The 17404-nt window shown below is 45.5% G+C and overlaps 1 protein-coding gene across 1 annotated transcript in view; it reads right to left on the reverse strand.

Annotated features, from left to right (window-relative positions):
• Positions 1-783: 783 nt before the first annotated feature.
• LOC144133801 (uncharacterized) overlaps positions 784-17404 on the reverse strand; it is a 53983-nt gene continuing 37362 nt past the window's right edge. The window contains exons 4-5 of the mRNA XM_077666897.1: positions 4143-4535; positions 784-1343 (exon numbers count right to left, since the gene is read on the reverse strand). Coding sequence (XP_077523023.1) covers positions 1011-1343; positions 4143-4535 — 726 coding nt within the window. The 3' untranslated portion in view covers positions 784-1010. The remainder of the gene's footprint in view (positions 1344-4142; positions 4536-17404) is intronic.

The raw sequence follows: 17404 nt of genomic DNA on the forward strand, positions 1-17404 counted from the left end.
ACAGCGGAAAAAGCTTACAGGAAAGTCAACTATACGTGAATAAATAAATCTGTGCACAATTTGGGAACGGCGTCAAAAGAGATACCCGCCGCGGTGGCTCAGTGACAACAGCAAAAAATTAACTGGTGATTACGACAGTCCGAAACGTAAAATTTTATTGCAACTCTTCACACGTCACCTACAACATATATAGGGACATATATTATTGTTAGGCTTAGAAAAAAGAATAAGAAAAAATGCCTATGCCTGTGTCACTTTCGTGTAAGAGGCTTAATCTAATCTGAAGGTAAATGAAAAGGCCCCAAGGCAATGATATAATAGCTGCCATGTGGCGTGTAACGCTGCTAGCCACCCTCCGGGATTTCCTTCGGCAGCCACCTTCCGGTTGTACATACCACCACTCTCGCCATGGGAGGTGGCTTTTCATTCTGCTACTGCCTGCCAGCACGTCTCCTGTTAAAGGCTATAGCACGCCACTTGTCAGGTGGCGTGTCACGCCGAAGACGACAGCCGCAGGCTATTACCATTGGCAGGTGCCGTATTACGCTACTAGCCACCCTCAAGGATCTTTCCACGGAAGCCGCCTTCCATGTGGTACTTCACTCTGATGCTTAGACAAACGCTTGCGACGACTACGTCGACGCTGACTACGACGCGGAATGCAAGAACGGGTACCTGAGGGCTGCGTACTAAAGAAACGAAAACCGCTACATCGACTAACACCTCAGCGAAGGACAGCTTTATCAAAAATTCTATCGACGAATCGAAGTAAAAAGCGAGCGATATCCAAACGATGCGAAAATATTTTAATCATATTTTGCAATTCAGGCGCGATCGGTTTAGCACACAGCTCATAACAGTCGTTACTTGTGTGAGGAAAAAGACCGATGCTGAAGTATTAAAGACATTGCTGCTGCTGTTGTATTGCTGCGTTTTAGATACAAACAGGCGAAAGGACACACGCATCAGGGAAGCGCGTGCCAGCGGAGCTTCTACGGCCGCTGAGCCCACTACCAGTCCTGGTATTCGTCGTTTCCGGGCTCCAGGCCGCGATGCCAAACATCCTCTTCAACGACGCTGCAGGTGGCGGCCATGGGCAGCCGCGCCATTGCGGATCCATCCGGGCACTCGAAGGCGTCCCAGAACTCGAGCACGTGTCGAAGGGCCACGTTCACGCGGTACGCTGCCGGCAGGCGGTGGCCCAGCTGCTCCGCGTACACCACGTCGCCGGATTCGCAATTGTCCAGCGCGTAGTAGATGAAGAAGAGCTGCGTCGAAGAAAGCTCCGGCAGGTCCTGGTAACGGAAGTCGCCCCGTTGCTGGGAGTCGCTGGGCAGAAGCTTCTGCGAGTGGTTCACCGGTACAGTGTATGTATGTTGGAAGTTAATTGGCTTGTTCATAGAAGGTTGTGGCAACGTACTACACCAGGGTGGCCAACCCCTGTTCTTCTCAGGGAACAGAGTTTGGTCCACACTAAATTCAAAATATATAGTCCAGTCTGGCGACAACTGCAGACAGACAGACCACACCTTCCTTTACCTTCTCCATCGCTATCATACCACCTTCATCATCCCACTCTGCTCAACATGTGGGGCGGCAGAGGACACCCTTATACACTACCTGTGGGAATGTCCCCAACCCATGGCAGCCCACACATTCCCAACTTGTCCCCCAACCCATGGGAGGCCGCTCTGCCAGTTGCTCAACCAGCTGGCCAAATATGGCTAGTGGAGAAAGCTCTGCGGGAAGCCGAGGACCGTGAACTCTTGCAAAGGTAGGACCATACCCTTCAGGAGTTGTTAGCCCCACCACCGAGTGGTGGGAAAGTGAATGGGAAAGTGCGTAAGACAAGTGCAGACGCAAAGAGAACCTTACACGAAAGGACGGAGCCTCTGATTCAGTCTGGTGAGCCTCTGATGCTGAGCAAGCCACCCCCACATGATTGAGGCTGGTGCCCTTTCCCAGGCCGGCCGAGTCTTTTCTGGAGCATATTTATTTGCACTCCTAGCCGCCAAAATAGCTGGAAAGTGAAGACACAAAGACCCGTACCCTTAATCGGGATGGACGCCATGCTGCATCTCCCTCCCCAGCTTTTCGCGACGCCTGATTAAATTTTATTTTGCTCTCAGTGCGGCGGGACAGCCCAAAGCACCTTGCGTCAAATCGAACTTTCTAAATTTCGCAAATATTCCTCATAAAAACACGGATAGAAAGCTTCACTTTTGTCACCAACGTACTTTTGCTGAGGTTATGTCATAACGTCTTTCTGAGTGGTTGTTGTAATTGGGTCCGTAGAAGCGCCTTAATTGCTGAAATTTATGTGCTGGCTTCTGTTTGTTGGTTATATGAAAACGATTGCTAGGGCGCCTCGATACAGTTTCCGTTGGGAAGCAGTATGATGGCAAAGTAATGATTTTAGTGTAGCAGAGCCACCCTTTCGCCGTCGAGGTGGTGACATTCACGAAGAGCATCTGCTTCGCTTTCGGAAGGGACTTCAGAACACAGGAAAAGTAGTTTTTCAGATGCAAGTACGTGGAAGACTGCAGAACAAGGGTTCTGAAGTACCTGTTACACTTAGTTTATTGAATCTATAATATCAGAAAAGATAGTCCGGTTATTACTAGCTGGGGCTTGAAGTTCTTGTTATAGGCTGCTACTGCGAATTCAAACGGAATGCGCTAGTAGTGTATAGCTAGAAGCTAACATTATCACGCAAAGGAATATATATTATATAAAAATCCTTTGCACCAGTCTTGTTCGCGTTAGAAAAAATAAGTGACAATTGCAATTCAATGTACTTTATGTCAAATGGAACCGATTAGAGTTAATTAAAATGACAGCCCCACTAAGGTAAACAAACAACTCAACTAATGTAACCTATTACACTTAGGTTATTTTCCTTCCAGCTTTAGAAGTCATAACACTACTTACTCAGAGTAGTTCCGACAAATGTTGATTGCTTGATATCATGTTACAGGTCGGTAATTTTCAAGAGTTGATTTTCGGAGTTGTAGTCGCTAATTTTCTCATGTTCTCTCCTGAAAAGATCAGCAGATGCCCTGACGACTCTCTTAACGCACGCGCTGGAGTTAAGGTAGGTATTAGAACCGAAGAACAGCTTGCGAATTAGCTTGCAGTTGTGCATAAAAGCTAGCCTCTGGGGTTTAAGTTCGCGACAGCCTTTACTACGACACAGAGTGACTTGCTCGTAAAACCGTGCCGGTTTTGCTTCTTGTTAGTAGTTTTTTAGTTCGCCTAACTCAGCTGCCGGCACTGACGCTGCAAGAAGCCCCACAGCGTCGCGATACTGTCTGCTGCCGCCCCTTTGCACCTGTGTTCACATGGGTTTGGTTGATTGTAGTAGGTTGCTCACGATGTGGCGCGGTGCGGCTACAGACCCGCGTCACACAAACCTGGCAACTCTACTAACAGCGCTCGTTATAGCCTCCGTTGCACATCGAAGTCCAGCGGGTCTCTGTTTGATCACCGCGAGCATGAATATTGGGCAGGAGAAAAAAGGAAGGAAACGGGTTGGCTCAACCGTTTCGCGTGATATGACAGGCATTGGTAATGCACGAGACGCGGCTTCTTTTCTATTCGTGGCACTGCTCCTTGGTGTAAACGCCAGGAGCTGCCGCACGAACAGCGAAACAGTGTGGCATCCGACAGACCTAGAAACACAAATGGCCGTCGTTTAGCTCTGGTTGAACCTGGAGTGACGCGATAGCCACAACTGGCCGACTAGAACACGCTAAGTCGAATTGCGAAGTCAGGCTTTCGCCGCTCCATTTCGGTGGGCGTTCCGTCTTCATCATCCCTGGACGTGAATTCGCTCTCTCCTTTCCCCGTCTCCACTCCCCCCCTCCCCCAGTCGGTTTCACTGGCAGCGCTCCGCACCACGTGACCGACCACGTGACCAGCCACAGTGCCGCCACGGAGCTCAGGGGCGGCCACGCAAGGGGTGCCACGCTGAATGCTCGAAGTGCTAGCGTAATGTAGCCATCACTACGAAAAACCTTTTCTACCTAATGCTTTCGCTAATATGTCAGTGTTCTGGCCGCAGCCAACCCACACGCGCTCTATTAAGTGACACAAGAGAGTAGATGACACCTCAACGTGTGTGGTCCAAGAGTGGGTCGCACCTGGAAGGCGCGGAAGGCCATCTGGAGAGCAACGGTCTGCTGCAGCGCGGCGCCCCGTGAAGCTTCCGAGTCCGGCGCGGCGGCGGGTGCCCTGAGAGCCATAGGCAGCTGACGCATGTCCCACTCGAAGCAGCCCAGCAGGGCCTCGAGGGCACGGCCGCGGGTCCGGCGCCACTCGCCCGCGTCCCGCTCGTCCGGGTCGGCGCGGAACAGCAGCAGCTGCGACAAGGCGCGGTAGAGGCGCACCGAGTAGCGGGACGCGTGAAACGCCCACGCGGCCCCCTCGAGCAGCGAATCGTTGAACAGCGCGGTTGGCACGTGCACCGTGCTCTCGGACCAGTCGAATGAGGGCCACGTGGACAGCTCGGAGCCCCGCCGCAAACCGTCGGCGCCCTGCGCGGATGATCATCGCCGCTACAACAGAAAAGCTTGTCGTGCGCCTAGCAGATATTCCAAATATGGGCTTTGTCGGTTGCGAACTCTGTGTACAGCCCTCACTAGTACGGAGTACCTTGCACGGAGGAAAACATCAACGGAGTGGTCCTACATCTCGCTGCGTATGTACATGTACAACACAACTTCAAAACAGGGTGCAGTTGGAGACCCGTTAGTAGCTCATACCCGCAAAATACAATTCACCGCAAAAGGCACAGTATGCTGACTTAGCCTGGCTAATGAAACCATATTAAAAGATTATAAAATATATCAAATGCATCATTGTTTTTGAAGTTTACTTATTTAAATTTTTGAATCAAGTCGCTGATGCGATTTTTCTCTTTTTTGCAGCCGGAGCACAGCTGCAGAGACAGAACTGGAGCACATTGTTTGCATTCAAACTTACATTTAAGGTACACTTTCACTACGTTGAATGTGCTTGTTGCGCCATTCAGCAGGTCAAATAAAATGACAAGTCATATTCTGCAAGAGCAAGGTTTGAATGCGCTACACTAACGACTGCTTGGCTGTTTGCAAACAGTTTTTGTTGGGCATTGGAAACATTTCTTTTTATTCACTCTTGACTACAGCCGAACCACTACCAGTACTGCCATCATCATTCTTTTCGTGCTTGTATTGTTTTTACTCTGATTCAGTTTCTGATATTGATTTTTAATATTTTGCAGTTTTTTTCGTTTGCGCTGCTGCCTTGACGGACAGACTATGTTCACCTCTATGGATCAAGTAACACGGCACTCGTCGTGGCAGCGGTGTTCCGTACTCGCATTCCACGAGAAATTCGCATTCTACCCCTACGGCTTCTTTTATCGGATTTCTTTTTCTTTGTGTGTAGCGGAAGCACCACACAGACATCGCTGGTATCGCTCACCGCGGCAAGTAATGCTAGCGCATTGATGATGCGCTGCTATACGACACAGATATGCGCGGAAAAGTGTAAGGAAGACGTGTACCAATCCGCGTAGCGTACACTGAAATTTAATGAATATGTGGAATGGTGCCATTGGTGGCGCAAATAAATCAAAAGACATGACCTAGAACAATAGAACTGAATTAAAAACGCTAGAATTATATATACTTACCTAGGGCCGCTGATTGAGCAAGACGACCAAACAGCTACAGATATACTGAAAAATGGGGGGGGGGGGCACTTTAGTTCCACCTTAAGTGTATGACGCGAGAGCGTTAACGGTTTAATGCGCCAATTTAAAGTTAGTAAAAGAGGCAGTTGTGCACAGCAATTGGACGTCCCGCCAGTGAAGAAAGTGGAAGTAAAGAAAGTATTAGGAGCAATGCAAAGGAGATAAGCAGCTGGGGAGAATCAGGTAATAACAAATCGCTTGAAGGATGGAGGGGAGATTGTGCTAGAAAAACTAGCCACTCTGTACACGCAATGCTTTATGACCGAGAGCGTACCATCGGCTTGGGAGGGCGCGAAACTTATCTAAATCCATAAGAAAGGAGATCACAAGGACATGAAAAAAAAACAGACAGATCAGATTACTGTCGGTTGATTATAAGGTAAAAATGAGCCTTGAATTTATGTTGACGCAATGTTGAGCATGTGTTGAGCCAACAGAAATTCAATGGAAATTCAACTCGTGTTGAGTTTACACAACACTCACCCAACAGAATTTCTGTGCCCAAAACCTCAACACAAATACGGTGCATAATTTCTGTTGAATTTCTGATGTTTTTTCTTTGAGCACCCACCAGAAAAATGTTCAACAGTAAGTGCCTTGCAACCACCCGTAGCACTGTGTGCCACGTCATGAGCTGTTCTGACAGGAGAATCTACTGCTATGTTAGAAATCGGCTGCTACTCTTGATTCATGCACAAACAAAACGGCGCGAAATGCGGGGACAAAAGAGAAACATACACGACAGACCAGAGCCACGGTGTCTCCGCGACGACGCCTCCCCTCTCGCGAGCACACACCGTCGCCTGCAGTTCTTTTGAAAGAATTAACGCACACACCTCTCGCTGAACATTGATCCGTTGGCTACAAATGGACTTCTACAGTGGACTTAGGGTTGCTTATTGACGGCGGAATTTATCTCTGATCTATCAAGGCGACTATTTGGTCCGAGACCCTTTTCTCAAGCATCACACCTTAGAAGACCCAAGGACCAAGGCAGGTGAAATCTTGTACCCATTAAAAACCGGTGGGTACCCGGGGGCACAGGGGATCCAACCTGGCACCTCCCAAATGCGTTGAGTAAAAGAAAAATCTACCACATCATTAGCACTAATGAACTTCACAAGAACCACTTGAAAGCATGCACAGTGTCTGCATGCTGGCAGGTAATGCCGCTCTTTCTTGTTTTGGTAAAGTTATCTTATACCCAACCACACTTGCCTTACGAGCAATTGCAGTGGATCGACAAGATGGCATCCATCAAATGCTCTAAGAGATATGATAGAAAATGACATAAAAACTGAAATGTATGAAATGCTTATTCATTGCCTGTAACATTCCTATACTTCTCCTTTCTCAAAATGTCAAGGTAAGGACTATGAAAAGCAGAAGCTGGTTTTTTGAATAATACTGCGGTGTTATCAGTAGCTATAGACGGATAAAACTCATGATCAAAGCAGCAAATGCCCTTCATACGAGGCATGGCCCCTACCGATCGTCATGATGTCCTGGTTTATCCAGGATTAATGCCTGTGCACCTGCCATTTGCCTGTGATGTCACGCTAAAGCATGCAAGGGGATTAATATCGTGATGTCATAACAATTGGTTGACACTATTGGCTATAGGGCCTGCTTTAATGAGTACTTGTTACATCATTCTTTTGTTTCATCACACTGTAGTAATTTATGCATGCTTTACACAATAGTCATTAATAACAATATTACTGCAGAGTAGGCAGAACACAAGAATGATTGTAATGTGCAGCAGTGTTGTGCCTTTGTATTGATATTTAGAGGCAGGAATTCAGTTCAGCAGAGTGAAGATGGCATTCCGACAAAAAATGGTACCAAATTACAAGGTTGAAAAGCGAGCAGTTTATTGCACACAAGCTAATTTTTCAAATACAATATTCAGATCTGAACACATTTCTCAACAACATTCAAGGCCAGACTTACTTCAACACATAACGTCTGCACAACACTACGCCTTTAGTCACTATTTACACAACTGTACAGGCAATATCAATGAGCTATTTACAAGCACAGCAGAACACTTGCAAAATAAAAGTGCATGTACAATGTGTAACCCCCTCCCCCTTTCCCTTATATTTATACCTCACATTTGTAAGAAATGCTCACATGACACTTTTCTGCTAAGTGCTCCTAATATATTTACACTCTTAGGGCAGCATTTAAATGGCAATTTCCACATGTATATTTCACATTCTGCTAACACTAGCTCTGTTTCATTCAAGTACACTCGCTGCACCAGTTCCTTAAATTTCTTCAGCAGAGCTATAAGCGTGCAGTGCAACTTCTGGTAGTTGAAATGCAACTTTGCACTGGCTGTTCAAAAAAAGAATGGTCAAGTGCAGGCCAGGTCAACAACAAACTGCAGCCAGGTGCATGACACCCACGTAAACGGTTGGCAATATCTTGAACCATATGAATTTTGCCATAAACCAGCCTCAATGCACGTGCACATCATGGCAGCTGGAGCAAAACGCCCGTTTTCTTTTACTGTTTACTGCACATGACCCAAGCGTCAACGTGCACAGTGCTGAAGCGAAGGACCGCTCAGGCGACTTGATGAATATGGACTGACCAGACTGTAGTGATGATGATCGCAACTTTGAAGAAGTTGACCCATCTACAAATGGAGATGATCGGCTCCAACAACAGGCATCGCCTCAGACAGACAGCACTTTGGTACTGGGCACCCAGTGAGGCTGGTAAACAAGTATGCACATTCAAAGTCAAAGGAATATAATGGCTATCGCATAGCGAAGCAAAGTTGGAAAGATCCTGAAGAAGTGCATGAACCACTACCTGCATCACGTGAAGAGAAAGCAGCAGCCTTGAAGAATGAATTTAACGTCCTAAATGTTTCGAAAACAGAGCAGCTTGTGCCACAACCAATGGTCTCACAGGTTTTCATATGAAAATTACCCCCAAAGGGGATACATAATTGCTAATTACATGTGACAAAATGATAGCATAGCAATTCCCCATGGACACCCGTACTACAGATGTCCTTGCATGTGTTGGTTGACAGTTCGACGGCCGACCGATGGCTGGTGCAAGCTATGATTAGTAGTTCTGTGCTAGATGTCACACAAATTTTAACACGGTCAGTCCTGCACTGGTGCAACATATGGGGGCCCACAGTCTTTTCTCCAGAAACTGCCGTCTCACTGAGTGTGACAGCAACACAACACCGCCAATAAGACGCATCAATGGGATCCTTATGCTATCACATAAAATGGGCAGTGCTTATTACATACATTGCAAACTGTGACTTGACGTGACATGCCTGGTAGCCAACTAATACTGTGGGCCCCTTCACCAAGGCTCTCAAAGATATGAAAACTTCGGCATCAAGATAATGGACAAGGTCTTATGTCTATCAAGGAGAGGTGTCAGTGGTGTGGCACCTCTACAACAGCTGCTACTTATGACAGAACAAAAGGTACATATGGACTCATGCAGACTCTAGCATTTCATTTTCATTCACTACACACAAGTAGAGAGATTCTGTGTCATTCAGACATATGCACTTTTTTAAAGACTCTGCGTCAACGATGCAACTTTGTGATGTACACTCTGTCTTCACAAACTGCAAATTCTTATCCAGGGGGACATTACTGAACACTGCTTGCTTTACACTCAGGACATCAACATGCACATCAACATGATCACTTCTGCTTGAAGAATGACTGCAAGGTAAAAGGATTTTGACAATGCGACCAAAAAGCCCGTTCGTGAATACATAGGAATTTCTTCTGCGAGATTTGTCGAGGCCTGCAGTGCAGAACTTGAAAGCCCCAGCACCATTTTTCGGAACACTGTACCACCCTCCACACGTTCACCTTTGCCCAAAAAGCAGAACGCACCCCACTTTAGTGAAGTTCTTTCTCAAAGTATACCCTTTCATCAGACATCTGAAGTCGGATTCTAGAATGTGGCGCCCTTTTCGGTTTAGTGAGTGTGCTGACCATAGTGTTGAAAGTGCCTGCAGAATACAGAACTTCTGAACAATTTGGAAATGAGGTTATCGGGTTCCTTTCACAAATCTACATAGTGTCCCGTTCATTGCCTCAAAAGGAAAAAGGGAATAACCCCACAATGGCCCCCAGTTTTTCACACTTTCCACGAGGTGAAGCAGGAGATGGGAGTTATATGTCATATACTCTGTGCCGTATAAGGTTTCATAATCCATAAGAAAATTTACCATTTCTTTCTGAATTCGGAGAAGCTCTTCTATGTGTACTGACGGACCAAGCAGATAGTGCATCATGGCAACAAACCTTAACCAGGGCTTGTAGTGCTTTTCTGGAACAAAGTCCTTGAGCACAACAGGCGAATAGAACAACATCCAGTTCTTCCACTCTGACGCCTTCCATTCTTTGATCTGTGATAGTGACCTTGGGAGTCTCGATATCTCCCATATAGGAGTCAGGCTTAGTAGCAACTTGTTTGCATCTTCAAGGTGCTTGCGCAGTCTGAACTTCCGACAGCGATGTAATTTGAGCCACATGAACAAGGTGCTAAGAACGAAGCCTAAGCACACCGCGTGCATATGGTCAACTGCAAACCCTCCTCCAAATGTAAAAAAATGCAAGCATTGTCAAAACACTTGCGCCCTTAATGCCACAGTTTGCCTGCTGACTGACCCTTGCCTTACTGACATGCTCAGCAAAAGAATCTTGTGTCCTCGGCTTGGGCAATGGTGTGGCTGGTGGATACACACGGCAAAAGCCATTACCTTTAGCTACAACTTGGCCAGGGTGCTCACACCAAGCACAACCATTTGCCCTATTAAATTGGGTCATATTCATTACATCGCACCTTGCGACGCGGTCCACTGAACAGGGTCCAGGAAATGCCTTCGGCAAGTGCGTATTTCCATCTCTGTCCTGCCACGTGACTCCCTCAGCAGACAACTCATTTATTGCCTTCACAAATGGAATAAAAAATGTATTCATTACTGGCTTCCCAGACCCTACCCACAAGCCTGCCAAAAGAAGCTTCTCTCTCCGGTGCTTGTAAGGCAGTTCATTCACCATTACCAGCAGTGGCCACATACTCAGATTTGAACTCTCAAAGAGAGGCACACCATCAGTGTTGAAGGTGAGTGTGACATCATCGGCAGACAAAGGCAATTTATGATAATGAATGCTTTGTGTAATGTCTGCCACTTCGTATTGAGCCGAGGTTCCCTCTCTTTTAGCCACTGTAGACTCTAGCACCTCTCGGAGCTGGCTTTTGAGGTCCATGACAAGAAAAAAGGAAGAAGATTTGATAAGACTCTCATGTGTGTGCACTAAATTACATTTAGGACATGAAATATCTTCTCCTACCATCGCCTCACCTATGTACTCAGTGCAAGCAGTACAGTAAAAGTGTTTTTTGTATTGCTTTTCACAGGCAATAAAATGCCTAAATAAGGCATATTTCGATCCTGGGTATGTCACCTCTGAGGGCAAGTGGGCACCAATAAGTCGTACTAGGCTCTCTGTCGCCTCCTTGGAGCAGCCGTGTCGCAAACTGTGAGCCATCACCACGAGCAAGCTTTCTGCTTGCGTTATATTTGCTCCTGGAAACAGCAAGTCATCCTAAGAAAAGAAAAAAAACAGTAACCAACATTTGAAGTGCAATGCGAGCGTGTTCTGAGCAAACGAGCAAGGTTTCATGAAAAACGCTGTGCGTGGAAGATGCTTTTATAACTGTACATTACTGCATTACCAATAATCTTCATGACATTACAATGCATCTCGTTGCTAGACTGTATGCGTCTTAGGGAACAAAAGATAAAATTGCACTCAGAATGACTAGAAATTAAATGACATCACTTTCAAGCATTTCAACTACTAGTTTGTAGAAAAAAAGTGGTACACATTTCTGGCAATGACTATGTGAAGAGACCTCAAGTGTGCTCATCAAGTGTGCTGTGCGGCCATACCGCAGTCCTCTCGACATAAAAAACACCTGCATTAGGACTGCAAATTATGTCAGAAAGTATTGTAAGGCAGCTTACTGATGGAAGAGGCTCAAAAGCTTTTGAATTTTTCTCCGTCTTAATGGGATATGATGAACGGTGCACATGCACTTGTAAATGCAGATAACGAATGGTGCCTATTAGTGACGGATAGAAACATGCTAAGTGATGTTTTGTTGTTTGGTAGCTTTCAGCATGCAAAAATGTGGTACAAGCAATCTAGTCACACAGGAGCCTCTTATGACTGCCACATCATTTAAATACTGTATATAAGAGCATGTAAGCCAGACTTCAACATCTAGAAGTGCGGCCTCAAGCAACCGGACAATAATAATTTTTCCATTTCTGTTGTCACTCGCTGGTCCTGCAGACTTTTCTTCCCGACAGTACATAGGTGCACAGTTGTCCATTTGCTGACACTTGAAGCAAGTGCAACACATGTTAAGCTCTCTTACAAAGGGATAAGAACTCTGTGGGCTCTTCATCTCTTAAACAAGGAACAGCATTTAAATTGAAAAATACTATATACTCCTGTCAACATTGCATGGCGGCTCTTAAAAAGAAACAGCACTTAAACTGAAAATAACCTAACTATAAGGTTCTGCTATAAGCTCCTGTCAAACAACATATAATCCATTATCCCTTTTTATACTGCAGTACAGTACGGCCTACTGATAAATGATCTCGTCTATAGTCTATGGGGGTATAACATCCCAAAATGACTCTGGCTATGAGGGACGCCATAGTGAAGGGCTCCGGAAATTTTGACCACCTGCGGTTCTTTAACGTGCACTTGCATCGCGCAGTACACGGGCCTCTAGAACTTCGCCTCCATCGAAATTCGACCGCCGCGGCAGGGATCTAACTCGCGTATTTCGGGTTAGGAGCCGAGCGTCACAACCATTGAGCCACCACGGCGGCTAAAGAATACACACGACTGAGTGGCCTCCACGCTTCGTGAAACTCTACAACCGACTGACGGCGAAAGCAGCACCAGGCGCATGCCCGGAAAAAGCCACCAAGCGTACTAACGGCGCATGCTTCTTATCATGAAGTCTTTTCTCGCCAGCTTTCGCGGCAGCGCTTCGCGAAACTCGGAGGCCACGCGATCGCGTGTTCCCTTAATTCAGCAGTTCACCGCACATGCAGAAACAAATGGCAAGGGCTGTTACCAATTCACCAGTCCGCTCATCCGGTGAGGCCTCGTGACTTTCGGGTTCATGCGGTTCAGGTTCGCTTTCTTCGGACGAGACGTCGTCAACTTCGTCCGATGAGACATCTTCGGGAAAAGCGCCTTCAGAAGATTCACAAGAACGTGAGCGGCTGTGCGCAGTCTCCCCAGCACAGGCACCAGAGCTGGAATCTGTAACGCCGGCTGTGTTCTGTTCTTCATTACTTGCATAGGAGCTTTCATCACCCGATTCATCCGAGTCACTATCAGCTCGAGAAGCTGATGGCGCGCCAAGTAATTCCCGCTGCTTGAACCTGCACTTTGAACGATGCGGAACCTCGGCCGACGAGTCCCATAAGTATTTACTGTACTGCCTTTTCGGAGGCATGGTGGCAGCAGGCACAGTGCCAGGTTAACTGGAGATTATATGGGACAGGAAGCTATATATATCTTCCGTGTTATGGTCACCCGTGCTTTCCAAGAAGCTTTCAAAGGATCGTCGGTCGCTTCTACCAGTAACAAAGGAAGGGCGCTCGCATGGGCGCTCGGATGTTGTTGTCATCGTCTGCTATTTATGACGGCGCTACTGGCATTCGCGTATGCAATTTTCGAACGCGGTTTGAAGTGCATGTGCTAGGATAAATGATTACTCTCCTCTCACTGCCTACCGGTGCATTTTTCCTGTCTTATTATTTTGAAATCGAGTAATGAAGCGTGCTTGAAGTAAAGTAATGGCAAATGCAATCTTGCCCAACAGGTTGACTGTAGCGCCACACCAACCGTAGGTGCCCTTCCCTAGCGGCAAAAGGCATGAGTGCAGCCAAATACCGCACCTGTAATTCCAACCATCCAAGCCAAGCCACCAAGCCCTGTTTGCGGTCCAGTCGGTTCAGCAGGTGCTACAGGAAGGCCTCGTTTTTCTACCCAGTCCGTGACAATGAGCCACATTTTGAGAAAATGGGTGGAGGAATCTAAGTGGGATGTTTATCCTATTAAATCCCTCGCGGACCCTGCCATCGGCATCCGACTTTTAACTGAAGAAGGCGCCATAAAACAATTGAAAGGCTCAGTTGTAAGCGTTTTCTGGAAGGAGGGCGAGCAGCTGGCGAAAGCTGAATTGCTGTACCTAGGTGAGTACTTGTATTTCTTTTGCGTGTTTAGTCAATTTTACGCCTTTTCAGGTAGTGGAGTTCATTTGCATTGTTTCTGTCAGGTAAACAAGCCTCACTGGAAAAAAAAAGGGCGAAACTTGCCGCGGAAGCGCCAGAATGCGTGGACAGGCGGAGGGAGGACAGCCAACCGTCAGCCGGGATGGCCACGTGCAATGTGCGTATCAATGATGCTGTTACGTGTGTTCTTTGCACTGTCGTTCATTTCAAAGCGATTTCAGTTCAAGGGGGGCCGTTTGAATATTTGTGCGTGCGCGGTGGCGAACGCAATATCAAGGATAACTGGGCATTTCACCACAGATGCTGTTATTGTAACATGCTTTTAATGCGGGGCAATTTACTGTATCAGGTATACTAATAACTTTGTTCCTGTGCCTCGTGACGAGCAAGGAAACAAAAATGTGTTCCGCGTGCATTCGCAACCTGCACGCAGAAGTTGCATATGTAAACCCTTTACTGCCTAGGCCATCGCTTATTTTCTCTGTGTGGTATTTAAATAGTGTGACTTATAAATTTTTGCCGCAAAAGACGGAAAGGCGGCAAACCAAATACTTTAGAGGACATCCAGGCCTGGGCTGTTTGTACACGCCTGAGAAAAAGTAGAGACCACAAGAACGGTCACACAACTGCATGCAAGGGCTATAAAGTAACGAACTGCTCAGGACTTTGTTAAGGTCTGTTGCCAATTATTGCATTGGTGCAGATGGTAGTTCGTTGCATGTGCTTAGCAGCCCAAACCTAGCTGATGCATAGGTGCCCCTGCGCTTGCTGCTATGACGATGAGTTGCTAATCATTTGTAATAGCATGATCTACAATGCTGCATTTTGCTGCTGATGGTAGGGCTTTTTGTGTGTGCGGGTGTGCATTGATAAAATTATCATCAGACTAACTATGCTACGTCCACTGCAAAACAAAGGCCTCTCCTGCTTCGCTTAAACTGACCCTGTCGGGTTCCATGCATAGTTAACAATGTCTCCTTAGAATCTTTCAAACATCTCCTCATAATGTCTGGGTATAGCTGTGTAAACCTGTGCAGCCATGAAATTTATGAGCATGAGCACTGAAGTGTGTGCCGAGCAGCCTCGAACTCTGCTTGTGGTGATAATAATAATAATAATAACAGCTTTATTTCCATCAAAACGATGGAGGGGCCGTGGGTAAAAGCTGCTGAACAGCTTGACTAGAGCCCACGGTCCCCTCTACAAGGCAGTACAGGAGCATACATGAAACATACAGGAATACAAACATGCAGAAACGCAAAATTGATTCGATTTAATGTATCACAAGGAAATCAATATTAGAATTGTTCAAAAACATCACATATCACGTGGCGCAGTTCACGAACTGTAGTGCAACCTAAATCAATTCCACATTTATTCAGATCATTAAGAAGTTTAGGCAAAATGTACGATAGTGTACCCATAGAATAGTTAGCGCGGGGAGTGACCACCTTCCAGTATTCAGACTGACGTATAGTGTAGGATGTAGGCTTTATTTCTAGCTTGGCTAGGTTGCGAAAGAAATTTCGATTTTCTTTTAATTCGTACTTAAAGGCAACAATTAGTCTATAGCTAAACAATTTCCAGACAGGCATTATATCTGCTTTAATGAACAGAGCATGTGTATGAGAATTGTAGGGGACATCAAAAATAAGCCTAATTATCTTTTTTTGTAGGACGTACACCTTTGTTAAGTTTGTTACTGTGGTAGATCCCCATACCAAAAAGCAGTAAGAGAGGTGAGAGTAAAAAAGAGAATTATATATCAGCTTTTTTACGCTGAAAGGTAATATAGACCTACATCTGGATAAAATACCAACGACACTTGACAATTTAGTGCAAACAGAATCTACATGAATATCCCACAGCATGCTTTGCGAAAACGTGACCCCAAGAATTTTAATACTACTTACTATTTCTATTTTTCTGGTGCCATAGATAAGATCTACGTTCATATTTACCTGCTTTGATTTCGGTCTAAATAGCACAGCCTTAGTTTTGTTGGTGTTAACTTCTAACTGATTTGCTACAGACCATTCCAGAAGTTGTACAAGGGCGGAGTTTGCTATATAGCTGATTTGCGCACAGTCTGTAGCGGAAAAAAATATGCTGGCATCGTCGGCGTACAATATATATTTGGCTTCAGCGCATGTATTTACCAGATCATTTATGTAGATATTAAAAAGAAAAGGTCCAAGAATGCTGCCTTGAGGCACTCCTCTTGCAATCGGTTTTTGGTCGGAACAGTGCTCACCTATTTGAACATACTGCCGCCGATAGCCAAGGTAAGATTTTATAAGATTCCAGCAATGCCCACGCACTCCATACAATTCAAGTTTTTTGAGTAAAATGGAATGAACAATGCAGTCAAATGCTTTCGTGAAATCAATGTACAGGCCCAGTACAACCATCTTACTTGAAAACTGTGATAAAATAAACTCTTTTTGTTCTATCAAGGCTAGTTCCGTGGACCTATGCTTTCTAAATCCAAATTGAGCTGGGGTTAAAAGGTCATATTTCTGAAAAAAAATTGAAAGGCGCTCATGAATAATCTTTTCTAAACCCTTTGAAAATATTGGCAACACTGAGATAGGGCGATAATTCTTGATGTCATTTCGATCACCTTTCTTGAACAATACCGTAACCTTAGCCACCTGCATTCTTTGTGGGAAAACGGCACTTGAAAAACAAAGATTAAATATATGGGTAAGAGTCGGTGCGATAAGATCCATAATATGTTTAAGCGGTCGAATTTGCATACCTTCAACGTCACAACTAGAGCTGTTTTGAAGAGACATAAAAACAGACCGAACTTGTTCTTCGCTAACGGCCTCAAGAAAGAAAGTAGATTGGTTACTAGGGGGCATGAATCTTGAAAATTCAGACACTGGAAAATAATCACTACACTGCACAAAATAGTTATTAAATAAGTTTGCCAGGGCGCAACCGGATATCTCGACTTCACCGATTTTAAGTTTATCTGTTTTTGGGGACGAGTTACTGCGATTTAAAACAGTGTTCAACTTTTTCCACAAAAGATCAGGCTTACGAGAGCAGGCGTCAAGTTCCGCATGAAAATAGTTTTGTCTGCTTAACTTTATTTCTTTATTTAGCTGATTTCGGTATATCTTAAACTCCTTAAGTTTTTGGGGATTTTTAGTTTTTATAAACTGATGGTACATAGTATTCTTCTCATTGATCTTTTTAATGAGCTCTGGCGTGATCCAAGGCTTGCGTATTTTCCTACCAAGTTTCAGTTGCTTAAGCGGAAAATGCCGTTTATATATTACAGCGATGTGATCAACGAACATGTTATATGCCTTGTCAGCGCA

This window comes from Amblyomma americanum, chromosome 5 (assembly GCF_052857255.1).
Source record: "Amblyomma americanum isolate KBUSLIRL-KWMA chromosome 5, ASM5285725v1, whole genome shotgun sequence".
Lineage (NCBI taxonomy): Eukaryota > Metazoa > Arthropoda > Arachnida > Ixodida > Ixodidae > Amblyomma > Amblyomma americanum.